This window comes from Pipistrellus kuhlii, unplaced genomic scaffold, assembly GCF_014108245.1.
Source record: "Pipistrellus kuhlii isolate mPipKuh1 unplaced genomic scaffold, mPipKuh1.p scaffold_m20_p_24, whole genome shotgun sequence".
In the NCBI taxonomy this organism is placed as follows: domain Eukaryota; kingdom Metazoa; phylum Chordata; class Mammalia; order Chiroptera; family Vespertilionidae; genus Pipistrellus; species Pipistrellus kuhlii.
Genome location: NW_023425523.1, coordinates 9,002,032 through 9,024,497, shown reverse-complemented (window position 1 = coordinate 9,024,497; position 22,466 = coordinate 9,002,032). Strand labels below are relative to the sequence as shown.

Here is a 22,466-nt window from a genome sequence, read left to right as displayed (position 1 = left end):
TCGGTCTGCGGACTGAAAGGTCCCAGGTTCGATTTCTATCCAGGGCATGTACCTTGGTTGTGGGCACATCCCTGGTAGGGGGTGTGCAGGAGGCAGCTGGTCAATGTTTCTCTCTCATCGATGTTTCTAACTCTCTATCCCTTTCCCTTCCTCTCTGTAAAAAAATCAATAAAATATATTAAAAAAAAAACACAAACTACTCTCTGCTCAACTAAAAAAAAAAAAAAAAAAAGCTACTCTGGTCATGATATTCATGACCCTGACCTTAACTTGTTTTTCTCATGCAGACCAAACTTCCTTTGAAGGTAGTTCAGGGTGAAATTCCATTATAGTTATGACTTGCTTGCAAATTATCTTCTTCTTCCTCTGGCTATCCACTGTCATTTGTGCCTTGTGTTCCTCCTGATTAGTTTACTGGTGCTGCTGTCTCTCAGAGCTTCTCTATATACCACCTGCCAGACAAATCGCCCAGGACCTGTAAAAAGGCAGTGTGTTTCTCGGGATTATTTACGACTTCCTTTGCTGACTTTTCTCCCTGCAGAACCGGACTGGAAGCCATCATGGAGACTTATGCGTTCTGGAGACCCCCTGTGCGCACACTCACCTTTGAGGATTTCACCACCATGCAAAAGCAGCAAGGTAAAGCCCTGGGCACGGCCTCTGCTCAGAGGTAGGGACAGAGAGGGGGTGGGAGCTGAATTTATATAGCACATCTGGCCCCAAGCCCAGCCCGATTTTCTCTGAACAAAGATAATTTGGTAGCTCTGTAAAAACTAGAGCATCAACACCTGAACAAACAGGCCAGTTCCAGTATTTCACCTAGCACCCCAAATTTTCTCTCCTTCCCAAAGCAAGGTTATACATTCATGATGATGATGGTGGTGAAATAATTTCTATCACTAAGCATTCACGAAGCCCTTGGCATTGGAAGAGATCTTCATAATTACTTCACTTATTCCGCATGGCAGCCTTATCAGTATTCTTGTTCTAGTTTTGTGGATGAGAAAACACTTAGCTTTGGCTGGTGTAGCTCAGTGGTTCAGCATTGAACTAGGAACCAGGAGGTCACAGTTTGATTCCTGGTCAGAGCACATGCCTGAGTTGTAGGCTCAGTCCCCAGAAGAGGAGGCAGCCTATCAATAATTCTCTCTCATCATTGATGTTTCTATCTCTTTCTCACTCTTCTTCCCTTTCTCTAAAATCAATAAAAAATATATTTTATAAAACCTCCCAAACTTAGCTTTGGACAATGGGAATAAATCACTCCAGGTTTGAAAGTGAGGAGAGGGCTGCCCAAATTTGTAGCTTGTGCTCTCTCCTTGGCTTATGTGGGACATGCCTCTCAAGTTGATGTGGTAGGTAGAGTTCTCTTCACCACTGCTTTGTGCTTTTCACCCTGTTTCAAATATCCCTTCCCTCAGAGCTCAGGTTCATAAACTTGTGGCCATGTGTACAGATGGCTCTTGGGCTGATTTCACCTCCTTTTCTCCATCTAGTCTAGGGGTGTCGAACTCAATCAGAGAAGGGGCCAAAATCTAAAATCCAGCCTAAATCGCGGGCCGAATGGTTTACTGAACAGTCATAAACTGTCATTGTGATGGAAACGCAGCGGAGTGCAGTGATGATAGCGCGGTGCGGGCCACATTGCAAGGCCTGGCGGGACGGATTTGGCCCGCGGGCCTTGTGTTTGACACATGTGAATTCTAGTCAGTGACTCTCCAGAGCAACACCCATTCACCTGGGTACCAGAATGAAAGCTTTCCACGTGTCAGATGAGCCTTATGAGTCTCCCTGTCCAGTCTTTTCTTGCTCAAAAGTGACCAATCAAAGTGACAGATCAAGCCTATTCTGTCCCATCAACAGGCCACTGTTCACAGAATCCTATCTTTGAACTGGTGGCTCTGCGATATGGGAGGCCATTCCAGGACTTGACAGTTCATTATATTACATTCCCTCTCAGCGGAGCTCCTGGCAGCTTATATACTAAAAAGAATTTGTGACATAAAACACTGAAATGTCTCAGGTTTTATGATGAATACAGAAATTAAAAATATAGGGTCTGCAGTCAGACAGTGTGGGGTAGGCTCTTAGTGTTCCTTCCTAGCTTTACAAACTGATGACGTTCAGATGTTGTTCTGTTAATGATGTTATAATGACATATATGATGGAGCTATTGGTATGGCCCAAACTGAGAGTACCTTTGTGAGAGAGTCTCCAGGTACATCTGACAACTGTTATGCTAAAAGGAACCCTTCCGGATCAGTGACACCAGAGCAGCAATATGTCTCCGTCTGTGGAAGTAAGGAGACCTGCCGTTGACAGAAGCCCTCCCTCTCCTCAACTGGTAGCAGTCACCACTAGGGAGATCTCAGCACCATTGGGTGTTTTAATGTTTGTCAGGTAGTTGAAGTTAGGATTATGAAGGTCTCTGTTGGTTTTGGGCATTTGTTTTAATTAGAGGTTGGTCAGTGAGAGGAATCAGTTACTGAGTAAATTTATTTATTTATTTTTTAAAATATATTTTATTGATTTTTTTATAGAGAGGAAGGGAGAGAAATAGCTAGAAACTTCGATGAGAGAGAAACATCGACCAGCTGCCTCTTGCACACCCCTTACTGGGGATGTGCCCGCAACCCAGGTACACGCCCTTGACCAGAATCGAACCTGGGACCTTTCAGTCCACAGACCAACGCTCTACCACTGAGCCAAACCGGTTTCGGCATAAATTTATAACTAGTAAGAGATTGGGAAAGGAACAGCTGAATGGGTGGCAGCCTTTGAACTACTGCGTGATCACTGTAATGATTCAAAAATAGCAGATTTTACTTATCACTGAGATAAGGGACAATGCCCATGAGGAGATCTCATTTATCACGGCGATAAGGAATGATGCACATGAGGGGCATCGTGACAGGGATTAGAGAACATTTTAATTATCACTAAAATAAAGTTATTAGTTACAATTTCTATTTTATTTCAAAAGCCCCTTAATCTCAACGTGTCCAAAACTGATTCTATGATTTACCTCACAGATTTGGCGCCCTCTCCTGGAGGAAGGACACCTCCATCCATTAATCCCCCACCAAATCCAAACATTACCAAGTTCTTAGATCCATCCACATCTTAATTTCCTTGCTACTACCCTACTCCCAAGGGTCATCCTTTCTCACTTGACTTTATTCTCAGCCCCCCCAGGGTGCCTGGATCTACATTTTTTAAGGTTTAAATCTGTTGGGAAAGGTCATGTGCCTCTCTCCTAAAGTTTCTAGACAAAATCCCACTGAGTCTCATGGACTCTAATTGAGTCACCTGAACCAATTGCTGAGCAGGGAGGTGTGGGGGTGGGGGTGGGGTGGGGAACATGATGCCTGGATTGTCCAGGTGCAAGTCATGTGCTTTTCCGAGTCTTAGGCTTTTCCAGGAGGCCAGGCAAATGGGTGAGTGTGGAAGGAGAGGTGTTTCTCAGTGGGAAACCAGGTACTGTTGCCAGGGGAGCAGCAGATTAGTTCTAAATTACAATAACAACGGATGTACACTGCAGCAAGGAAGGCAGTACATCAAGTAGCAGAGAAACAAACAAGTTTATGGAAGGTGAAAAAAATAGGGACAGTCCACCTAGGGAGTGTGAAGGCATAAAATAGGCCATCTAAGAATCAGAGGGACCAAGACGAAGAATGAGAATTGGGCAACTCTATAAAATGCTGTTTTTAGGGGAAGAGGTTTGGATCTGGGCATATCTTTAGACGTTATAGAGAAGGATGCACTCGGAGTCTTTCTAGACTGAAACCACACAAGTCCCATTAGTGCTCCAATGTTTCACCTTTGCACGTGGAGAGAGGTACTGATTTCCACTAAGGGCAATTCCTTGGTTGGGATGAGCAGGGATGTGATCATTAAACTTTATGGCTCCTGGGTTGATTCCCTGGAATCAGTCCATACGGTGCTGACATTTTACCTCTTACCTGTTTGAAAGCCACTCAAGGACACATAGTGAATCAGCACTCCTCAGGGGCAGATGCCATCAAGTTCTACGAGAGGGGTGCCTGGCTCATGGAACCAAGTAATTACATGGAAATTTATTCTTTACTAGCTCAGATGGGGTTTTCTTTGACCATTTTAAAGTTTTTGTTTGTTTGTTTGTTTTTTTTGGGGGTGGGGTGGGGAAGTACAACAAATTGAACCCAAAAGGAAACTGTATGTGAAAGCCTCCCTATCACAGTCTGGAAGTGATCAATTTAAAGATGCAAAAGTCAGCAGGTTTGCTATTTGGGATTTTCACGGTCAAATTTAACTGTCTTCATATAGTGCACAAGTATATTCTGGGCTATTGTCTTCATATGGAATCCTGCTACACATGGATTCTTTTTTTTGTTATGTTGGCTGTTCGCCTTGAATATTGGAGCAAATTAGAGGCGAGTTTGAATGTTAATGAACACCTCCTCACTTTGGTCAGCAAACGAGAGTGCAGGGAGGCCGAGTGGGTGGAGGATTGGTCTTGGAATGCCAGAGGGTTTTTGGTTACTCAGGGCATTATGTTTTTAAAAACATTATATTAGTTTCAGATGTACAAAATAGTGATTCTACATGTATATGCTTTACAATGTGATCACCATGACAAATCTAGTCAATATCTGTCCCTGTATACAGTTATTACAACATTACTGACTATATTCCCTATGCTGTACAAGCCTATCCACTTGTATGTGGAATCTAAGAAACCGAACTAACAAAACAAAACAGACTCACAGAGACAGAGAACAAACTCATGGTTGTCAGAGGGGAAAGGGGTGGGAGGATGAGTTAAAAAGGTGAAGGGGATTAAGAGGTACAGACTTCCAGCTATCAAGTAAATGTCATGGTCATTATATTTGAATCACCTCTAGAAGTAGATTAAGTCCTTTGAGTAAACTGAGTGGTCGTTATCCATTGGGGAAAGTATCTATCTATCTTTCTATCTATCTATCTATCTATCTATCTATCTATCTATCTATCTATCTATCTATCTATTTGTGTTCAATTATGCTTTGCTTGATCTGAAAAGAGTTGGAGACATAGGCCATCTAGTGTCCACAGGGGCAGAGGAGATTGGGGAGGGGCCAATATTCAGAGAGGAAGCAGAGTTGGGAATACGGCCCTGGTGAGTCCATAGCTGTCATGTGCCCAGTGCTGTGTCTTCTAGCCTGTTACACTGGAGCATCTACCTATGACACAGTGCTCACCAGTGGAGAGGCCAAGATGCTCAGCTCTACAGTCAGAGGCCAACATCTGTGAGCCATCTCTACAGAATCCAAATGCACCAAGATTCCCTTCTCTTTCCTTCACTCGTATAAGAAAGGAGACAAATATTTAATGCCTATATGTACTTTGTAATATATATTATTCCATCTATTTCATAAAATATCCTAACCAGGTAGAGATTCGTAATTCTATTTATGTGGAGTGGCTAACTTGCTAAGCCAGAAAAACATCTGAGTTTGTTTGACTTTATAGACCATGTTCATCATTAAGTAAAGTTTAAATCAAGACCCTAGAGCAGTTGGACCTGGCAGGTAGGGAGGGGATGAGGGTCAGGAAGGGAGGCACGCTTTTCTCTGAGAGGCAGTTCTGACGCCTTTGTATCAGCGGAGCCTGGCCTCCCACTGTGCCCAAGCTTCTCTGCGATGAGAGGCCTTAGGCAGCCAAGTGTTGAAATGCACAGGGAGGGTGGCCTGCCTCCCTATGCTTACTTAGCACTTGGCTGGCACTCCCAATCTTGTTTAACAGCTGACAAGTTGTTAGATCATAACAGTAAAGGCTTCTCAGTATCTTGGTTTGGTTCTCTGCAAATGCTTACCACAGTCTTCTTTATTAGACTTTGTAAACTCGCTACTATCTGTATCAAGTACGTTAAGTGCGTTAGGATATTTCTTCAAAGCCAATGCAAGCATCGTGACCTCCTGGACAGGTTTGCCCTCCCCCCTTCAAACACTGGTTCATATGGGGGGCTCCCACCCCTGAAGCTCAGCAGGCCACCAAGTCTCATTTCCAGTGAGTGTCGTTTAAAAGCCAAAGCAAGCTGACTACAAACTTTTTAACATGTGCCTCTCATCTGCTCAGCAGAAATCCCTGTAACTTGTTAATTGTTCCCGTCTTTTTTTTTCTTCTTTTTTCTTTTTTTGTAATGAAACCAATTCAGGGCTTAAATCAGTACCATTCGTTCCATCTCGGGTCACCTTAAAAAAACCATTAGAGTTGTAAAAAGTCATCTGCTCCATCCTGCACTTCCTGCTGCAGGGTGAGGGCCAGCGCCTGATGAAGCTTACCTGTACCAGGACAGTGCAGTGTCCTGCACAGGGGCTCTCCGGGGGGACTGCATAAACACCAGATCTGGGAGAGCCAGGACAGGCTTTCAAAGAGAGGAGACCAGATACAGAGCCCATAAAACACAACTCTTTTTACAGCTGGAGTCGAGTTTCTCCATTTATATTATACCATAGCGATTATTTCACGGAAGCTCACAGCATTTAGGGTGAAAGATAAGGAAAATGCTTCTGAGAGGAACTCTAGGCTTACAGAAAACGAATTCCCAAGCTTCCTGTAAGGCCGTGCAGGCTAGGCATCCAGAGGAACAAACACAAGATGCACCAGAGATTTTTTCTAATCTGCCCAGTCTTCCCTCCCAGAATGTCTTCATTCTATTAAAAGGATTCCTGGAAAGAATTTGTTGTTGGCTATTTGCACTTTGCCATCAAGTGAATCCCCAGACACAAATATAATTTTGAGAAAAACAAACTGAAGTCAGCTTAAGCCCCTCATTTCACAGGTGAGAGGAATGAATAGGCAGCCCGCCTCACCCGTGGTGATGAGCTGGGTGGATGGAATCAGGCTTGGTGCTCTTCCTACTGTGGTCAGCTGCTGGCTGATGTCTTCCAGAAGTAGTTACAATATTGGCCTTATCTCAATTTATGGAATAAAAGTCTTTGTGACATCTCATAAAGGAATTTAAGGCATAAACAAGAAACTAGGAAGGTGAATTTCCTGAAATGACTTTAAAATCAGCAGCTATTTATAACCAAATCCAATTCTACCTCAGAAGCTCATTGGGGAAATGACTAGTATTTTGACCAAGGAAGAGATATTATGTGGGCTGTGTAAAAATCTGAAACTGAAAAGAACTATTAAGAGCTAAATTTGTATTTTTACACCCAATCCTACTACTATTTCTGTATATGTAGGCTGAGGCTTTTCGTTTCCTGTTAAAAACGAACTTTTGGCTTCTTTTGAGGTATCTGCCTCTCTATGTGCAAATCTGGACTGTTCCTCTCTGGCACCCTATGGGTGGTTTCTTTGCAGCTGAATATCTGGAATCTTGCTGGTTTTCTTCACATTTCCCTCACTGGTAAAAAACTTATTCTTGCTTCTTTCCACTTAAAATGTCCTTGATCCTTTTGTAGCTGCCCAGATTCTAAGAGTCCCTGACATGAGTTGTGGGTGACCTTGGGGAAGCATAGCTCTCTATCATTCTGGTAAACTCCCAACCTTGCCCTGAAGGAGGAGCTCCACCATGGGAGCTTCCCTATGGAAGACAAAGCAGCCGCTCATTCTAGAGAATTCAAAGTTAAGGTCCAACAGCCCCAGAACTAAACCACTGTTTTGAATTTCCAATGGGGAGACAGGAAGTGGATGCTGCATTGTTGCTTCCTGGCCTGGGAAAGAGGAGGCTCCAGAAGGTCCCTTTTGGTTTTTTTAAACTATCTGAAGGCCAAAGTAGGTTGTGTTGGACTAGCCCTTCGCCTGTTGGTGCACCTGCCACCAGTCCAGTTCTAATATCCACCTGTCATAAGGGCCCCTTCAGATCCATCCAGTCCAGGGACTTTATGAGTTGAAAGGGACCAAGAGGCCTTCTAACCGAATATGTGCTCCCTAGACCAGCAGCATCAATATCACTTGAGAACTTAGTGGAAATGCAAATCCTCAGGTCAGCCTCAGACCTAGAGAATCAGGAATCCCGAGGGGGGTGGGAGTAGGAGGAGGAGTGAGTGTATCAGTGATTTGGGTTTCAAGCCCTCCATGATTCTCAAGCATACTCAAGTTTAGTAATCACTATTCGGGTACTTTGAAATAAGAAATTTGGTTTGTATCATTGGTTCTCAACTGGGGCTGCCCATCAGAATCAATTGGGAAGCTTTTATCCATATGGATATGGAGGTCCCATGCTCAGAAATTCTCATTTAGTTGGTTTGAGGTGGGATTCTGAAACTTAAGACATTTTTAAAGCTCCTCCTACCTTGAGAACCACTGACCTAACTCAAGTTATCTTCTAGATAAGGAAATTGAAACCTAGAGGGGAAAGCCTTGGGTCAGGTGAGGGGCGTGGGGAGAGGAAGAGGGTGTAACCAAGCTGTGAAGCTGGGAGTAGAACAGAGATCTCTAGACTTTATTACTTGCTTGGCTTTTGTCCTGGTAAATACCCAAACCCAAAGGTGGCATTTGCAGTATTTGTTTCAGGCTCTGAAACTGGGCAGGCTTTTATAAAAGGAGATTTCGTTTTGGTGACTTTTGCTTTATGCTTAATCTAGCTCTTGCAATTATACTGATGTGTATTTCATATGACAGAACTGCAATCCCATACCTCAGTTCCCACTATTTGGGCCCCTAAGCTCAGCCCTCCCAGGCCTCAACCTTGACTTGGCCCACCTTATGCCAGGTACTCCATTTCCTCTGAGCTTAAGATCCTGAGATTTGTTATCCTATATTTTCAGCTGGAAGATTAAATATGGCGAAGCAAGCAACAGTGCCCAATTAAAATACATATGTAATACATTTCCACTGAGAATGGAAAAAGTTGAGCTAGTTGATTTCAGTGCTGATTACCAGAGGTCTTACTGGAAAGTGAAGTTGATGGTAAGAAATGGCAAAGTGAATATTAGAAGTTATTATTTTTCTAAAAAGCAAGACTTACTTCACAGAGAAACAAGAGTTTGGTATTCTTTTCTGTTACCCTGTATGTCCTCTCTTCTGGAGGGGACACACACACACGTGGAATCACTTACCACAAGTTTGCTGAGCTAAGAGAAAACAGTGGTTCTCTAAAAATCAGCCCATCTTGGACGTTTGAGGGCACTTCCTGCATGGCTTGCATCTGGCCTAGACAGACTCAACGTAAAAGGCCTCTATCTTAATGGAATTCATGTTTTATTTTTCAGGGGGCAGCACAGGCACTTCCCCAACCACCTCCAGCACTGGCACGCCATCCCCTTCAGCTTCTTCTCATATTTTATCTCCATCCTGTTCTCCTCCAACTTTTCACCTGGCTCCCAACACTTTCAACGTGGGCTGCCGAGAGAGCCAGCTGTGCAATCTGAACCTCTCCGATTACCCACCCTGTGCCCGAAGCAACATGGCTGCCTTGCAGAGCTACCCGGGGCTGAGTGACAGTGGCTACAACAGGCTGCAGAGTGGCGCTGCTGCAGCCACTCAGCCCTCCGAAACCTTCATGCCTCAGAGGACTCCATCCCTGATCTCAGGAATACCAACTCCTCCCTCGCTGCCTAGCAACAGCAAGATGGAAGCCTATGGTGGCCAGCTGGGGTCCTTCCCCACTTCCCAGTTTCAGTATGTCATGCAGGCAGGCAATGCAGCCTCCACCTCCTCCTCACCACACATGTTCGGGGGCGGCCACATGCAGCAGAGCTCCTACAATGCCTTCTCTCTCCACAACCCTTACAATCTGTACGGATATAACTTCCCCGCTTCCCCGAGGCTGGCTGCCAGCCCAGAGAAACTGAGCGCCTCGCAAAGCACTTTACTCTGTTCTTCGCCTTCCAATGGGGCCTTCGGAGAGAGGCAGTACCTGCCCACGGGGATGGAGCACAGCATGCACATGATCAGCCCTTCGCCCAACAACCAGCAGGGGGCTAACCCCTGTGACGGCCGGCAGTATGGGGCGGTCCCAGGCTCCTCGTCCCAGATGTCTGTACACATGGTTTAAAGGCCAGTCCGAACATCAGCCAAGGTCCCGGAGTCTCCATGGGCACCTCCTCCTCTTTGGGAGCCCAAGGCCCTTGAAACACAGGAACTGCATATATTTTTTTTTCTTTTTTTTTTTTTTCTGGAGGAGGAAAGCATATGCTCAAAGACAAGAGACATTGAAGCCACTGAAGTATACTCGTGATGGAATCATCTTCAACCCAGTGGCCATGCTCCTGTCTTCCCAAAGCTTAGTTTTATAAAGCATCGTCTACTCCAGAGTGTTCTTTGAAGAAACTGAATAATCATTTTATAATAATGTTAATGGAGATGTTTAGCAGCCATGAAGTTAGCCAAACACACACACACACACACACACACAGAATGACCCATACATACATACACAAATGCACACACACATGTTCACACAGACTCATACACACATACATGTACATGCACACAGACTCACAACTGGACGAACTCTGTGGAGAGAGGCCTGCTATGGGTATTTCCGCCGAGAATTGTCTGTGTACAACACTAGATGGACCCGGCTGGCAGTACTGTTCACCTTTCTCCCCTGTGGCTGTCCCTGATTCTGGAATGAACCGTGTATCCTGGAACCCCTTCCCATCAATGAAGGTGGGAAGACATCAGAACTATACAGCTGGACTTGGCTTCTTGAAGAAAATTGTTTTTAAACTTTGGTTGTCTTCACTCAGTGTGACGTTCCCAGTGGTGCCGTGAAAAGATGAAGAGAGAGAGAGAAAGAGAAAGAATAGAGGTCAAGAGAGAGGCTGAGAGCAAGACTGACAGAGGAAGTGTGAGCAGTGATGAGAGTTTCAATTCACCAAGGAATTGGTTTTTGTTTGTTTTCCCCATTCCCCCCTACAGGTTATAGAAGGAATCCTGGTGTTGAGGAGTGAGTGTCTCTGGGACTCTGTGCCTGGTCAAGGGCAGTGGTGAGAGGGACTGTGCAAGGAATGAGTCTTGATCCCACAGCTCTGACCATTGTGATCCAGAAGAGGGTGCACCACGTGGGAAGTGTGGATTCTGGAGCATGTAGCCTGGCGTGGGAAGGAATGTAGGGGGAGTGTGAAGATGGAAGAGTGATGAAACCAAGCGCAGAGGCAACAAAAGAGGCCTGGCCTTGGCAAGTCAGATCCAGACACCTGGCAGGAGAGATCCTGTTGTGTCCCAGGGAATTGCAGATGGGCCGTCTACATCCTTCCACCTGCCCTTAGATCTCCATTTTTATCAAATAGTTCATTGCATTTTGATGTTTTGGGTTTTTGCCTTCATCTTTCCCTTCCCCTTCAAATCCTTTAATGATAAGAAAAACAAGTGGAGTTTGGTGCAAGCTAAACTTTTTAAATGGTGTGGAAATGCAAATAATACCAAGTAAAATAATACAGATATTATTAAGATTTTTTTGGTTTTGAGGTGTTGTAGATAAGTGTATTTATGTGCCTAGTGGGGAATTCAATATTATGAATATTAAAAAAGGGGGCAATAAAAAGGTATGTAAAATATGTATGAAAAAAGGTGTATAAAAATTTGCCCTTATGCACGGAACTCTTGTTTCTAAGTGCCAAGCACAGAAAGCCGCTAAATAAAATCTTTGCCATTGTTCTCTGTGTGTTTGTTTCTATGGAAAATGTGAATAGCAGCCTGTGCACATGCCCCGTGCTTTACAATGAACACGGCGCTCTCAGCTCCACTACTTGACATCTCCTTTATTCATATCCCAAGAGGAAAATATTACTGTCCTCATTTTATGTTAGTAGGTGAGCTCCAGAGAAAGTGAGCAAATTATGCCGACCAAATCAGAGAGTCCGTTAGAGAGGGAGGCAGAAATGAAACCAGCTCTGCTTTCCGTGGGATGTGTACTTTCAGATTAGCCCTAGAAGACTACATGGGTCTAAGTGCTTCCCTCATCATCGTCATGTGCTAGACATTACCTGACTATCATACGGAACCCTTCCACAATTCTTCGAGGTAGCTATTTTTAGCATCATTTTATATATCTGGAAATAAGCTTTAAAAAGTTTAAGGACTCGACCAAGGCCCTCAGGTGGTTAAGTGGTTGAGCTGGTGGAATTTTGACTGTAAGGTCAGTCTGTGCAATTAACACTAAGTCATTCCCCTGGAGCTTCAGCAGTCCTGTGAGGAACAATTAGGAAGGAGACAGAGCCTAAGGGGTTGAAGGAAGACTGCCCCTGTGGCTAGATTTACTTGGAATGTTTAATTGTAAATATATACGTTCTCCTTTGAATGTACCACCACAGCATGGAGGGGTGATTTTGAGTTGTCCCGCACCAAATGATGACTTCTAAGACGCTAATAATGTGCCTAGGGCTCTCCCACACTTCCCCATATCTCATTTGAACTCTGCAAGAGCCAGGAGATGTGGAAAGGCAAGAAGTACTGTTTTGTAAATGGGAGACCAGGATGATAAAGGTTGTGACATGCCTATATGTAAATGGGGATGGGAAGCAGCAGAGCCAGGACCTAAAATCTCCTGCCCCAATGTTCCCTGGTGGACAGTTACACTAGGAACCCACTGACCGTTTCACCAGGGCTTGATTGGGGGGGCGGTGGCATGTTGCTGACCATCACACTCATTAACTAGAGATGAAGCTTGGATTGGGGCAGCAAAAACCTTAATCATCGCTTTGGTTTTATAAATACAATAGCTCCAAAGAGTGGCATTCTGGTTAATTCCATTAGCCACCAGACCACTGCCAGAACAGCAGGTACAGTGGCTGACTGAGGGCCTCATGGTTTGTAGGCTCTTTGGGCATGACATGTTTCAAAAATTAAAAAGACTCTTCTATTGTATTTGGAAATCTTTGGGTCAATCCTCAGCTTCATAATCTAAAACAACTGCCCATGAAGCTTATTGTTATTTCTGATTTAGCGGCAGCACACCAAATACTGTTCCCTGGTCTGTGTTTAAGGATTTTGGTAATAGATAATTGTATGTGCCAAGTAGCAAACTTGACCTAGAAATCTCCAGATTTTCATTTAATAAGAAAAATTTCAGTAGTTATTTAAGAGTATTGGATACAGACAATTTCTGTAATTTGGATGAATTACAATAATACAAATCATTTCTATCTGTAACAGAATATTTATTTTTAACAAAAACTGGATACTCAAGAAAATGCTCTACCCAATTCTCTTTAATGCAATCGTGAAAATTCATTGTAATTGATACATTGGTTACATACAAAGTGCTATTATTATAGATGTCATTATATACAAAGGCCTATAGAAAGATGTTCCTCTATAGTTAAGCTGCTCCTCCCTCTCTCCTGTTTCTTGAGGAAAGCTGTCTTGTTCCTCTTTGCATCCTCAATGCCCAGGACAGCTCCTGACTTCTTACAGAATCTCAATACATATTTATTCTGATTGCTGAATTTATCAACCAATCCCACTTTTCAAGGATAGTGCAAAATGGTTGCATTCACTCCAAATTAATGGGACCTAAATTTACAAGGATTTGTTCTTCATGCTGTATTCTTTGACAGATTAATGTGAATTTAATTTAGATACTAGCTTGTCAGCATCCTTACACATAAGGTAGAACAAAAAAATGTTTCTTGGTTTCTTGCCTGAAAGGGTTCACTTTTCACGCAGCCAGGCACCTGTGAGACAAAAGACAGAAGATGCTCCTTGCAAACTCAGAGAAGATGCCCATTGTAAAAAGGTGAGGCTGGGAGAATTTGATTCATCTTTGAAGGGTGCTCAGAATTTTTACAGAAGGAATGACAGGATAGGAATGAAATAATATTTTAAAAGTCAGTGAAATAAGTTTTAGAGGATAAATGACAGCTTCTCAATTCAAACCTAGTAATTTAAGGAAATGAGACATTCAGGAACTTCTTTCAGCCTATAGACTAACATCCTCTTTTATGCAATACTTTGTCATTTATGAGAGAATTGAGGGCCGAGACTGAAGGAAAGAGTTGTTTGGTTGGTGCCAAATGTCTTAGTCGTTAGTGAGCACTCTGAGGATTTCGGAGGCTCTGCTGTACCAATTCACATTTAATAATCTAAAGGGGAGAGGTCTTCCCAAGGAAACATGGCCACAAAGATACATGTTCACCAAGCTTATCAGCTTATGTCTGCCAGTTGGAGATATGATTTTATCTGGTCATAACTTCACTGTAGGTCAAAGTATATACAGGGTTTAGTACCATCCCCTGTTTCGGGCATCCACTGGGGATCTTGTAAGGTATCCTCCTAGATAAGGGGGAAACTCCTGTCTCTAGCAAACAAATGAATAGTATACTTTTAGATTGCAAAAATAATTTTGAGGACTTTAAAAATAATTGGATGAGAGAGACTGTTTAGGGATTAAGGATAAAGGCTTATTTAGACAGGGTTTTCTACCAATGCAGACATTACCTTAAAATCTGCATACTCCCAACTTACGCTGAGGGTGGCATGTCCTCATGGGAAGATGGGTTCTGCTAGCTTTGCGTCAGATGGGGCTGGCCATTTCTGTCCTCCCAAGGGCTTTGGGGCATTGACACTTATTTACAAAAGCCCTGCTGCTGACCTTCTGGGGCTAGGCCATTTAGAGATGCCTCAGATCTCAATCTATCTCCCTCCTGGCCCCAGTAAAGTCCTATTTTCATGACTCCCATGGCAGAAGGATGAGAGTCATTCCTTCTAACTTCATTAAAAGTTTAAAACTGATGCTCAGAAAACCAAATGAGTAACAAATTACTAATGAGCAATAAATAATAAGAAAAATATTAAGTACAACTTGGTATTCTACAATGTTCTCAAGATAATTCTATGTTGTACAGGGATGTAGAAAATTTCTACCTTGAAGAAGATGTCAGCCTGGTTAAGAGGAGTAAAGGTGTAAGCATATAGTACAGTGAACAATAAAAGGATTAAATTGCTGCTAATGGCCATGCAGACATATCTCCTCTTATAGGACTCTGCTCTGCTGCATTTGCAGATGCTGAGTTTTCATCAATATGGAGGCAAGACCCGCCACCGGCAAAAAATCATGACTTGCTGGAGGCCCAGGTAATGTTTAGCATTTTTTAGCAAAAAAGTATTTTTAATTTTTAATTAAGTTATGTATATTGTTTTTTTAGACAAAATGCTATTGCACAGCCAATAGACTACAGTATAGTATAGACATGACTTTTATACACACTGGGAAACCCCTCAAAAATCATATGACTCACTTTATTGCGATATTGACTTTATAGTAGTGGTCTGGAACCAAACCTGCAATATCTCTGAAGCATGTCTGTACATGAGGCACAGTTTTAGAAAGGAACACATTTTTATTGAGTGTTTATTACTTGTTACACATTATGCAAAGCTATCCTATAATCCTTGCAACTACCTTGCAGAAATTGTATTTCAATCCCTATTTTATAGATGGTATGGACGAAAGGGGCCACATGCTAACCTGAAAAACTCAGGGAAGGCCTGGATGGTGGTCTTGCAAACTCAGAGACCTAAAGTCACCACAAAGGATGGTCTGAAATTAAAGTTTAACTAAAAGTAGTTATGGTGGGTAGTCACATTGTAGGCCGGTATCTTCACTGACAAGGTCAACCTTTACCTTAACTGAGCCTATCTGCCTTTTTGCATCTATAACATAATCCTTTGAAATGTCTAGGTAACTTTAACTTCCCTTTTTCTGGACCCTTTGGGGCACAACCTAATGTGCTAGGTGCCTGGACAGATACCACAAATTCTTTCATTATTGTGTTAATTGTTCCTGTACCCACCTAAGCATGTGTCTATCATTTTACCTTTTACCCAATCCCAGGGGTTTCCCTACTTTGTTTCCCACCCCACCTCTCTAGTCTATCACCAATGGATTTCATGTAACTCACCTACATCCCTTTCCTTTGACTACAATGTATAAATACAGATAATCCGCCATTCTCCGGAGCATTATCTCAACTCATTGAGGTTCTGCTTCCCAGCATATGTCCACAGTTTGGCTCAAATAAACTCACAAAAATTCTTTACAGGTTTCAATGTTTTTTTTTACCTTAACAATGGGGAAACTGAAACTCATGGAAGCTAGTAATGTGCACAAAATCATAGAACTTGCAAGTGACAAACAGGGCTCCAACCCAGGCCTTTCCACCACTATGTTCTTCAAAAAGTGAGATTTATAGGGACTACAATAGACAAGTTTTCGTAGAGAAGGTTGAACTTGAGTTTTTCTTTGAAGAATTCATCAAAACTGCATAAACTGAGGAAAAGGAAGGGTGCAAGGGTTGGAAGCAGCATAGTTAAGAAAAGTATTCTCCATATGGGACAATAAAATATAGTGGTGGGGTTGGGGGAGAGCATGTTCTCTCTCTCAAGTCAAATCTCAAATTTCTTCAGTCAAATGTTCCCTCTGTTGTTCCTGATACCATGATTCTGGATTCTGTTTTTCTAATGTGAGAGTCCTAACTTAGTAATTTAAGCAATTCAGGATTCCACTGTATCTCACTGGGAACATTTACCCTGGGAAGGACCAGTGGGGGATGGGGAGGTGATGGTGGAGTCATGCTACATCCCCTGTGACACTGCCACATATACCCGTCCCCCAGCTAGGGCTTCAGGGACAGGTCAACTGGAATCCTCTATGAGAGCTCTGCATACAGCCCCTTGCTTTCTCTAGGCAGGCATGCAGTGCCATGTGGGATGGTGAAAGGGGACCTTGCTACTTAAGGCTGAGAAAACACTCATCATGCTTTCCTTCTTAGCTCATTTTACTGCGCAGAACACTCATCTTTTATGGGCCAGTCTAATGGCCTTTCCCACTTCAGATGCTTCCTTCTCACACTTTTTGCCTCTATTAGACTTTATTGCAGGTCCTGCAGAGGCATAGAAAAGCAAAGAGGTTTTGAGTATTTTTTAGTGTTTTCACCCGGTAAAGCTGAAACAGACAAAGCAAACTGCCAGAGAATTGCCAAGTCAACCCTCCAGCAATTCCCAAATCTAGGAGAATTTTCTTGACTCCATGAAGAGGATTCTTGGAGTTCTCCCCTTATTTCCACACTGCACACCTTCCTCTACTCATGCAAAGGTAAAGCTTTCCTAAGTTGTCTTTAGATGATGTAATAAATTAACTCCCAAATATTAACATATTGATGCTTATTTCTCATCTAAACAGGAAGTCCAATATGGCTTAGGTGGCTCTTCTCAAAGCAGTGACTCTGGGAACCAGTTTCCTTCCCAAATCCACTATCTTCAACACATAGTACATACAGTACCTCTCTATTCAGGTAGCAGAGGAAGAATGGAAACTAGTTCATCAATTCTTTCATCTAGAAATGGTTTCCAGAAACACTTAGGCAAACTACCACAGGTTCCAGGTCCCATTTCCAGAGTCTGAGGAGAGTTTCATGCTTCATTAATAAGAGTCTTTTTTCCAAGTGCTGGTTTTGTGTCTTTGCAATGTGGGCTTATATACAACTTTTCATTAAAACTCTCTAAGCATCACCTTAACATGGGCTAATTTTCTTGGGCCAGGAGATTGAGGCCTCAGTAAAATAATCAGTGAAAAGGCCAGAAGACCCAGAATGGGAAAGACTTCATTTTCTGCTTAACCCACCATGATGCACGACTCCTCAGCACCCAGGGACACCCTTTATTATGTAAGTGAGCAGAGATATCCTCGAGCAAACTGACAGTGTTGAAATTAGCCAAGATTATCTCCGGGACACCCAATCTGTATCTAAGATAGAACATGCTTGTGTACTGGGGGTATGGCTGGAAAATTAATACAGAAGGTGAGAGGTCCATATGTCATATCAGATGGTTTGATAATGTCCATGAAATTCAGCAAAGACTTTTGGGAGGACTTAAGATCAATTAGATAATACTGAGCTACAGACCAAACCAAAGGCCAATCCAAAGTAGCTGCTAAATTTCTTATCTGTTACAAGGTGAAAGCAAGGGGGATATCAGTCATCCCACTCCATGTGGCCTTCCACAGAGATGGTAATTACCCTTTGAGTGTTAAACTACTTAGTCTTTTTGTGATGACAACTTCATCTGGTTGTGTGTTCTTCTATTTGAGTGTCAACACAAGACATACTTAATAACTCATGACAAAGTAATATTGGCAACAAAAATAGTTTCTGGAATAGAATTGGAAATAATAATCTGGAATAAAATTGGAAATAATAGGCCTGGAAATAATACTACCCCAAACTCATTCAACCAAACCTTCAACAATGACTCATGAACATGTACTGAACATCTATTTTGTGTAGGACGTAGTACTAGGTTGATAATATGTAGATGAATAAAAGATGGTCCATATAATTTAGAACCCCACAGTCTACTATTGAGACAGCAGAAACAAAAACAATGATTATAGTGAGGAAATTCTATGACACCAATAAACATGGATGTTATGGGAGTAAAGAAAAGAAGTAGCTGGGTGAATCCAGAATTTAAGGAAGACTTCCTGGAGATAATGATGGTTAAAAGCAAGACTGCTTAACACAGACACAGGGTAAGCTGAAGACCAAGCTGGCCTGTAGTAATGCTCCAAGGAAATGCAAAACTCCACTGCCACACAATTCAGTATGACTGGAATTCTGGGAAACTTCCTATAAGAGGACATGGCTCTGGAATGTTAGGAAATAACAGTACATGGTCTAATATTTAGAGAACAAGAAACTAGGTACCATTAGATATGTGTACGCTCAGTTTTATCTTTTAAAATATGTACTGGCTAGTTCAAGGAGATCCAAGAGGCAGTGTCATGGAGACATGGAGGCTATACATCATCTTGCCATATCATTTTTATCCATAATTATTCCAGAAAGAATTACAGGAACCCAAGCAGAATGCCAACCTCTTGCATGTCTGGAGTGCAAAACCATGCATGACCACGTCATCGTCACACCAGGAACCTGATGATGAGAATGTGTGCAGGCACTTAACCCAGCACAGAAAAGCCAAGCACAGAGTGAAGGTCACTGTGGGAAGGTGTGAGATGTGTAGGGAAAGCCAAATTGCAGAAGAGTTACCCAGGCCAGGGCCAAGTCAAGCAAGATTCAACAGGGGCCGTCTTGCCTATTCAGGCATTTCATAAGCCCACACTCAAGAGTGCTAGCAAACTCAGAGATCAAAAATTATGAGTTATTTAACTTGGCCTCCAGCATGACTAGCTCTTTTGTGACTTGGCTGTTCTTGGGGATGTCACACCTTGATTTCTACTGGGTTTTACTGAAGAATATTTTTTTAGGTGCATTTTATACTTTCAATGACATAGTGCTTTCTGTTTAGAGAAATAATGAAAAAAAAGAATCAGTAGTAGGGATGCATTCATTCTAGCTCATTTTCTCAGGGAAAATGCTGCTTTGCAAAGGGTTGTACCACAGAACACAAGCTCCAATGGGACCTGCTGCTGAATACAAAACCATCCTTATTCTTTCACCACATCTAACAGTAGACATGATCAGAAATAGGAGACATTAAGAAGAAGATCAGAGGATGGTAGAGTAACCCTTTGACTCAAACGAGGAGCATCTATTTTGGTTTCAGCTCTCCTGAATCCCACCTCCAGAAATTCAGAGGAGGATATTTATGATAATTTAGACCTATTGTCTCTTTCAAAGGAACACATACTTCACAGAGTGCCCAAGCACAGAATGGAGTGCTGCTGTGGTCAGCAGAGAGCAGGAAGCTGGCCTGAAGACAAGATCCAGAAATCTGAAACAAGAGAAATGAGCAGAGACTTTTGTAGAGCCTGGAGGCAATGACTCTCCAAGAATCTGGTCTTCTAACTCACTTTTATAGGTCAGGAGATGACAGAGTGAAATTCACTCTTATTTGATTTCCATTGACTCCCCGGTGGAAGCAGATATTTTATTAGTATGTTTTGCTTCGAAAGAAGCTACAGTCTTTGTGCCATATCCAGTGGTTTTCCTGCTACATTCACTATGGAAGGTACCACACAGGAAGCCCTAGATATGTTTATAAAAGGTTTGGATTTGAGCCTTTGATTCTATCGTTTATTATCTGTAAAATGGAGATCATAATAATCCACCTCCTAGATTGTTAAAAGAGTATGTCATCAAAAGTCCCAATCAATAAGGGCTGTATAATAGGCACTTGATAAATGCTAGTTGTGATGGTGTTTGTCCACCTGTCTTCCTGATATAAAGTAACAAGTTAGCAAAAGCTGTTTCAAAAAAGACATGAATAGCTTGACTGCCTGTTCCATTAAAACTGATCTGAGGAACTCTGAACCAGTAGAATCTTGCCTAGGTCATATTGCAATTAATGGGAACACCTGCTTGGTAAACAGGGTTACCTAAGAATGTTAGATGTCTCTCTGGATCTTTCATGAGAATGAGCATACCACATATGGGCCAAAATGATAGTAGATGCAAGTTTTAGCCCTGCCAAGTTCCAGATGGCTATATTACAATACAGTCTTCAGGCCTTTCTGGACTATAGTTTCCTGTCTTTAAAATATAGATATCAAAGAGATGATTTCTAGTGTCTCTGTATCTTCTGATGCTCCATGAAAAATAGCTGGGTTGTGTCCATGATCTTTGGTCAATCTTTGGAATAGATTCTGCTTAAAGAAATAAGTGAAAAGCAAGATCAGCAATAACCTGACAAATATTACTTGTGTAGAAAGTCAAACTAGATAGTTGGGTGTCTCCTCTTTGCCTAAGCACTTCTGAATACTTCGTAATTAGTCTGTGTTGAAATATTCTTTCTTCTTCACAGCTGTGACACTCCAGCAAGTATGAAATCCAAAGAAGTCATTTACCCTTGAAGCATTTGATAGTGAAGATCCCAAGATTAGAACCAGAACCCAGTCCTTTCCTTTGATGCCATTCATCTTCTTTGAACCTCAGTTTCCTTTATCTATAAAATAGGAATAATTATAGCTTTCTTACTTATGAAGGGGAAGGAGTGGATTACTTGAGTTAAGCAATATGGAAAGTATATATATCCACTATGGAAGCATAAATACAGTATAGGGCAAAAGTAGGTTTACAGTTGTTCATATGGAAAATACATTAATAAATACAAAAAATCTGTTTTATGTCCTCAAAACTGTAATCCTACTTTTGCCCTACTCTCTCTCTCTGTGTGTGTGTGTGTGTGTGTGTGTGTGTGTGTGTATACATATATAAAAGCCTAAGTGACCATCCAACTGTTTGACTGTCCTGCCAGTAGCTATGATGTGCACTACCACCAAGGGCAGACGCTCAATGCAGAAGCTTCTGAGCTGTGGTGACTTGGCAGCTGTGGTTTCGGGTGATGAATCCAGAACCAGAAAGAAGGGAGCCCAATTCTGGGGTGCGTCACCTGAGAACCGCTCTCTCGCAATCTGGGACTCCTTGGGGGATGCCAGAGAGCCAATTTTGGCCCTATCCCCACAGGCCAGGCTGAGGAAACCTCCCGGTGCACAAATCTGTGCACTGGGCCTCTAGTATGTATATATATATCTTTATACATATATCTATATGTATATACATATGTGTATTATAATACTCAAAAATAGGAAGGGTTTTTCTTTTATTTTCTTGATGGGATATAGCACAGTATTGGACTCATAATAGATGCTAAATTAATTATGAGTTAATGTTATCTGATAGGGATTAAATATTTTACACATTCACTTTTTAAATTTATAAAATGACTTCTTGCTTGTTGTAACAAAACATATTCAATAAAAATGAAAATTTTTCCTGGCATACTATTGTTTGGTATGTGTCTTTCCAGATTCTTTTTCTAGCATTTTCACCCCACATACCAATAATATATACTTACATTTACATATACATTCACATAGAGTTTTATTTCCTTCTATTTATTTCCTTTAAAGGTTTTTAACCAAAAAGTGATAATAAATACATTTTATTCTATAGACAGCTTTTAAAAAGTAATTCCATTTTTTACCATAGCTGGCTATATCTGTTTCATAGATGTGTTATACTTTCTATCCAGTTTTCTACAAATAAACATTTAGGTCCTATCTATCTATCTATCTATCTATCTATTATGCCACGTCAAATGATATTGAAATAAAAATTTTAAATATACATTTTGAGCACTTGTAGGCATTAAATCTTAGCTTACCCTAGCTCTAGCCTTTATGGGTTAAATCTGTTGGAAAATTATGTTGGTTTCCAAAGATAGACTTGGCTCTTAGCAACTTATCAAAGCTCCTTCAGCTCCCTTATAATGCTCAAAAGAGCAAAGCTTACTCAACAGCTGCCACCAGCCCTGCTAGCCCCAAATGGATCATCTTGTGGGCTTCAGCAAACCTGACCGTGACACAGTGGGTGCTGGCTCCAATAACCTCTGCCTCACTTCCACAGATGCGGAGGGCAGGGGTGGGCTTTCCGCTTCTAACCACACAGACAATTTTAGCAACAGCTTGCCTGGCATCTGTTTCACCAGGTTCTTAATCTCAGCACCATTAGTAAGTGACACCATAAATAAGATCGCCGGTGAGTGCCTGGAATCTTGGGATGGGCCAGGAATTTGACCTGGAG

General features: G+C 42.1%; 1 protein-coding gene across 6 annotated transcripts in view; it reads left to right on the top strand.

The window, feature by feature from the left end:
• Positions 1-11,577, top strand: part of TBX15 (T-box transcription factor 15) — an 89,711-nt gene extending 78,134 nt beyond the window's left edge. For 4 of the 6 annotated variants that reach the window (XM_036452553.2, XM_036452555.2, XM_036452557.2 and 1 more), the window contains exons 7-9: positions 542-639; positions 3,962-4,060; positions 9,186-11,577. In XM_036452553.2, coding sequence (XP_036308446.1) covers positions 542-639; positions 3,962-4,060; positions 9,186-9,970 — 982 coding nt within the window. In that variant the 3' untranslated portion in view covers positions 9,971-11,577. Of the gene's footprint in view, positions 1-541; positions 640-3,961; positions 4,061-5,179; positions 5,287-9,185 lie in introns of those variants that run through there. The other 2 variants (XM_036452554.2, XM_045586967.1) reach the window with 2 other exon arrangements.
• The last annotated feature ends 10,889 nt before the right edge of the window (positions 11,578-22,466 follow it).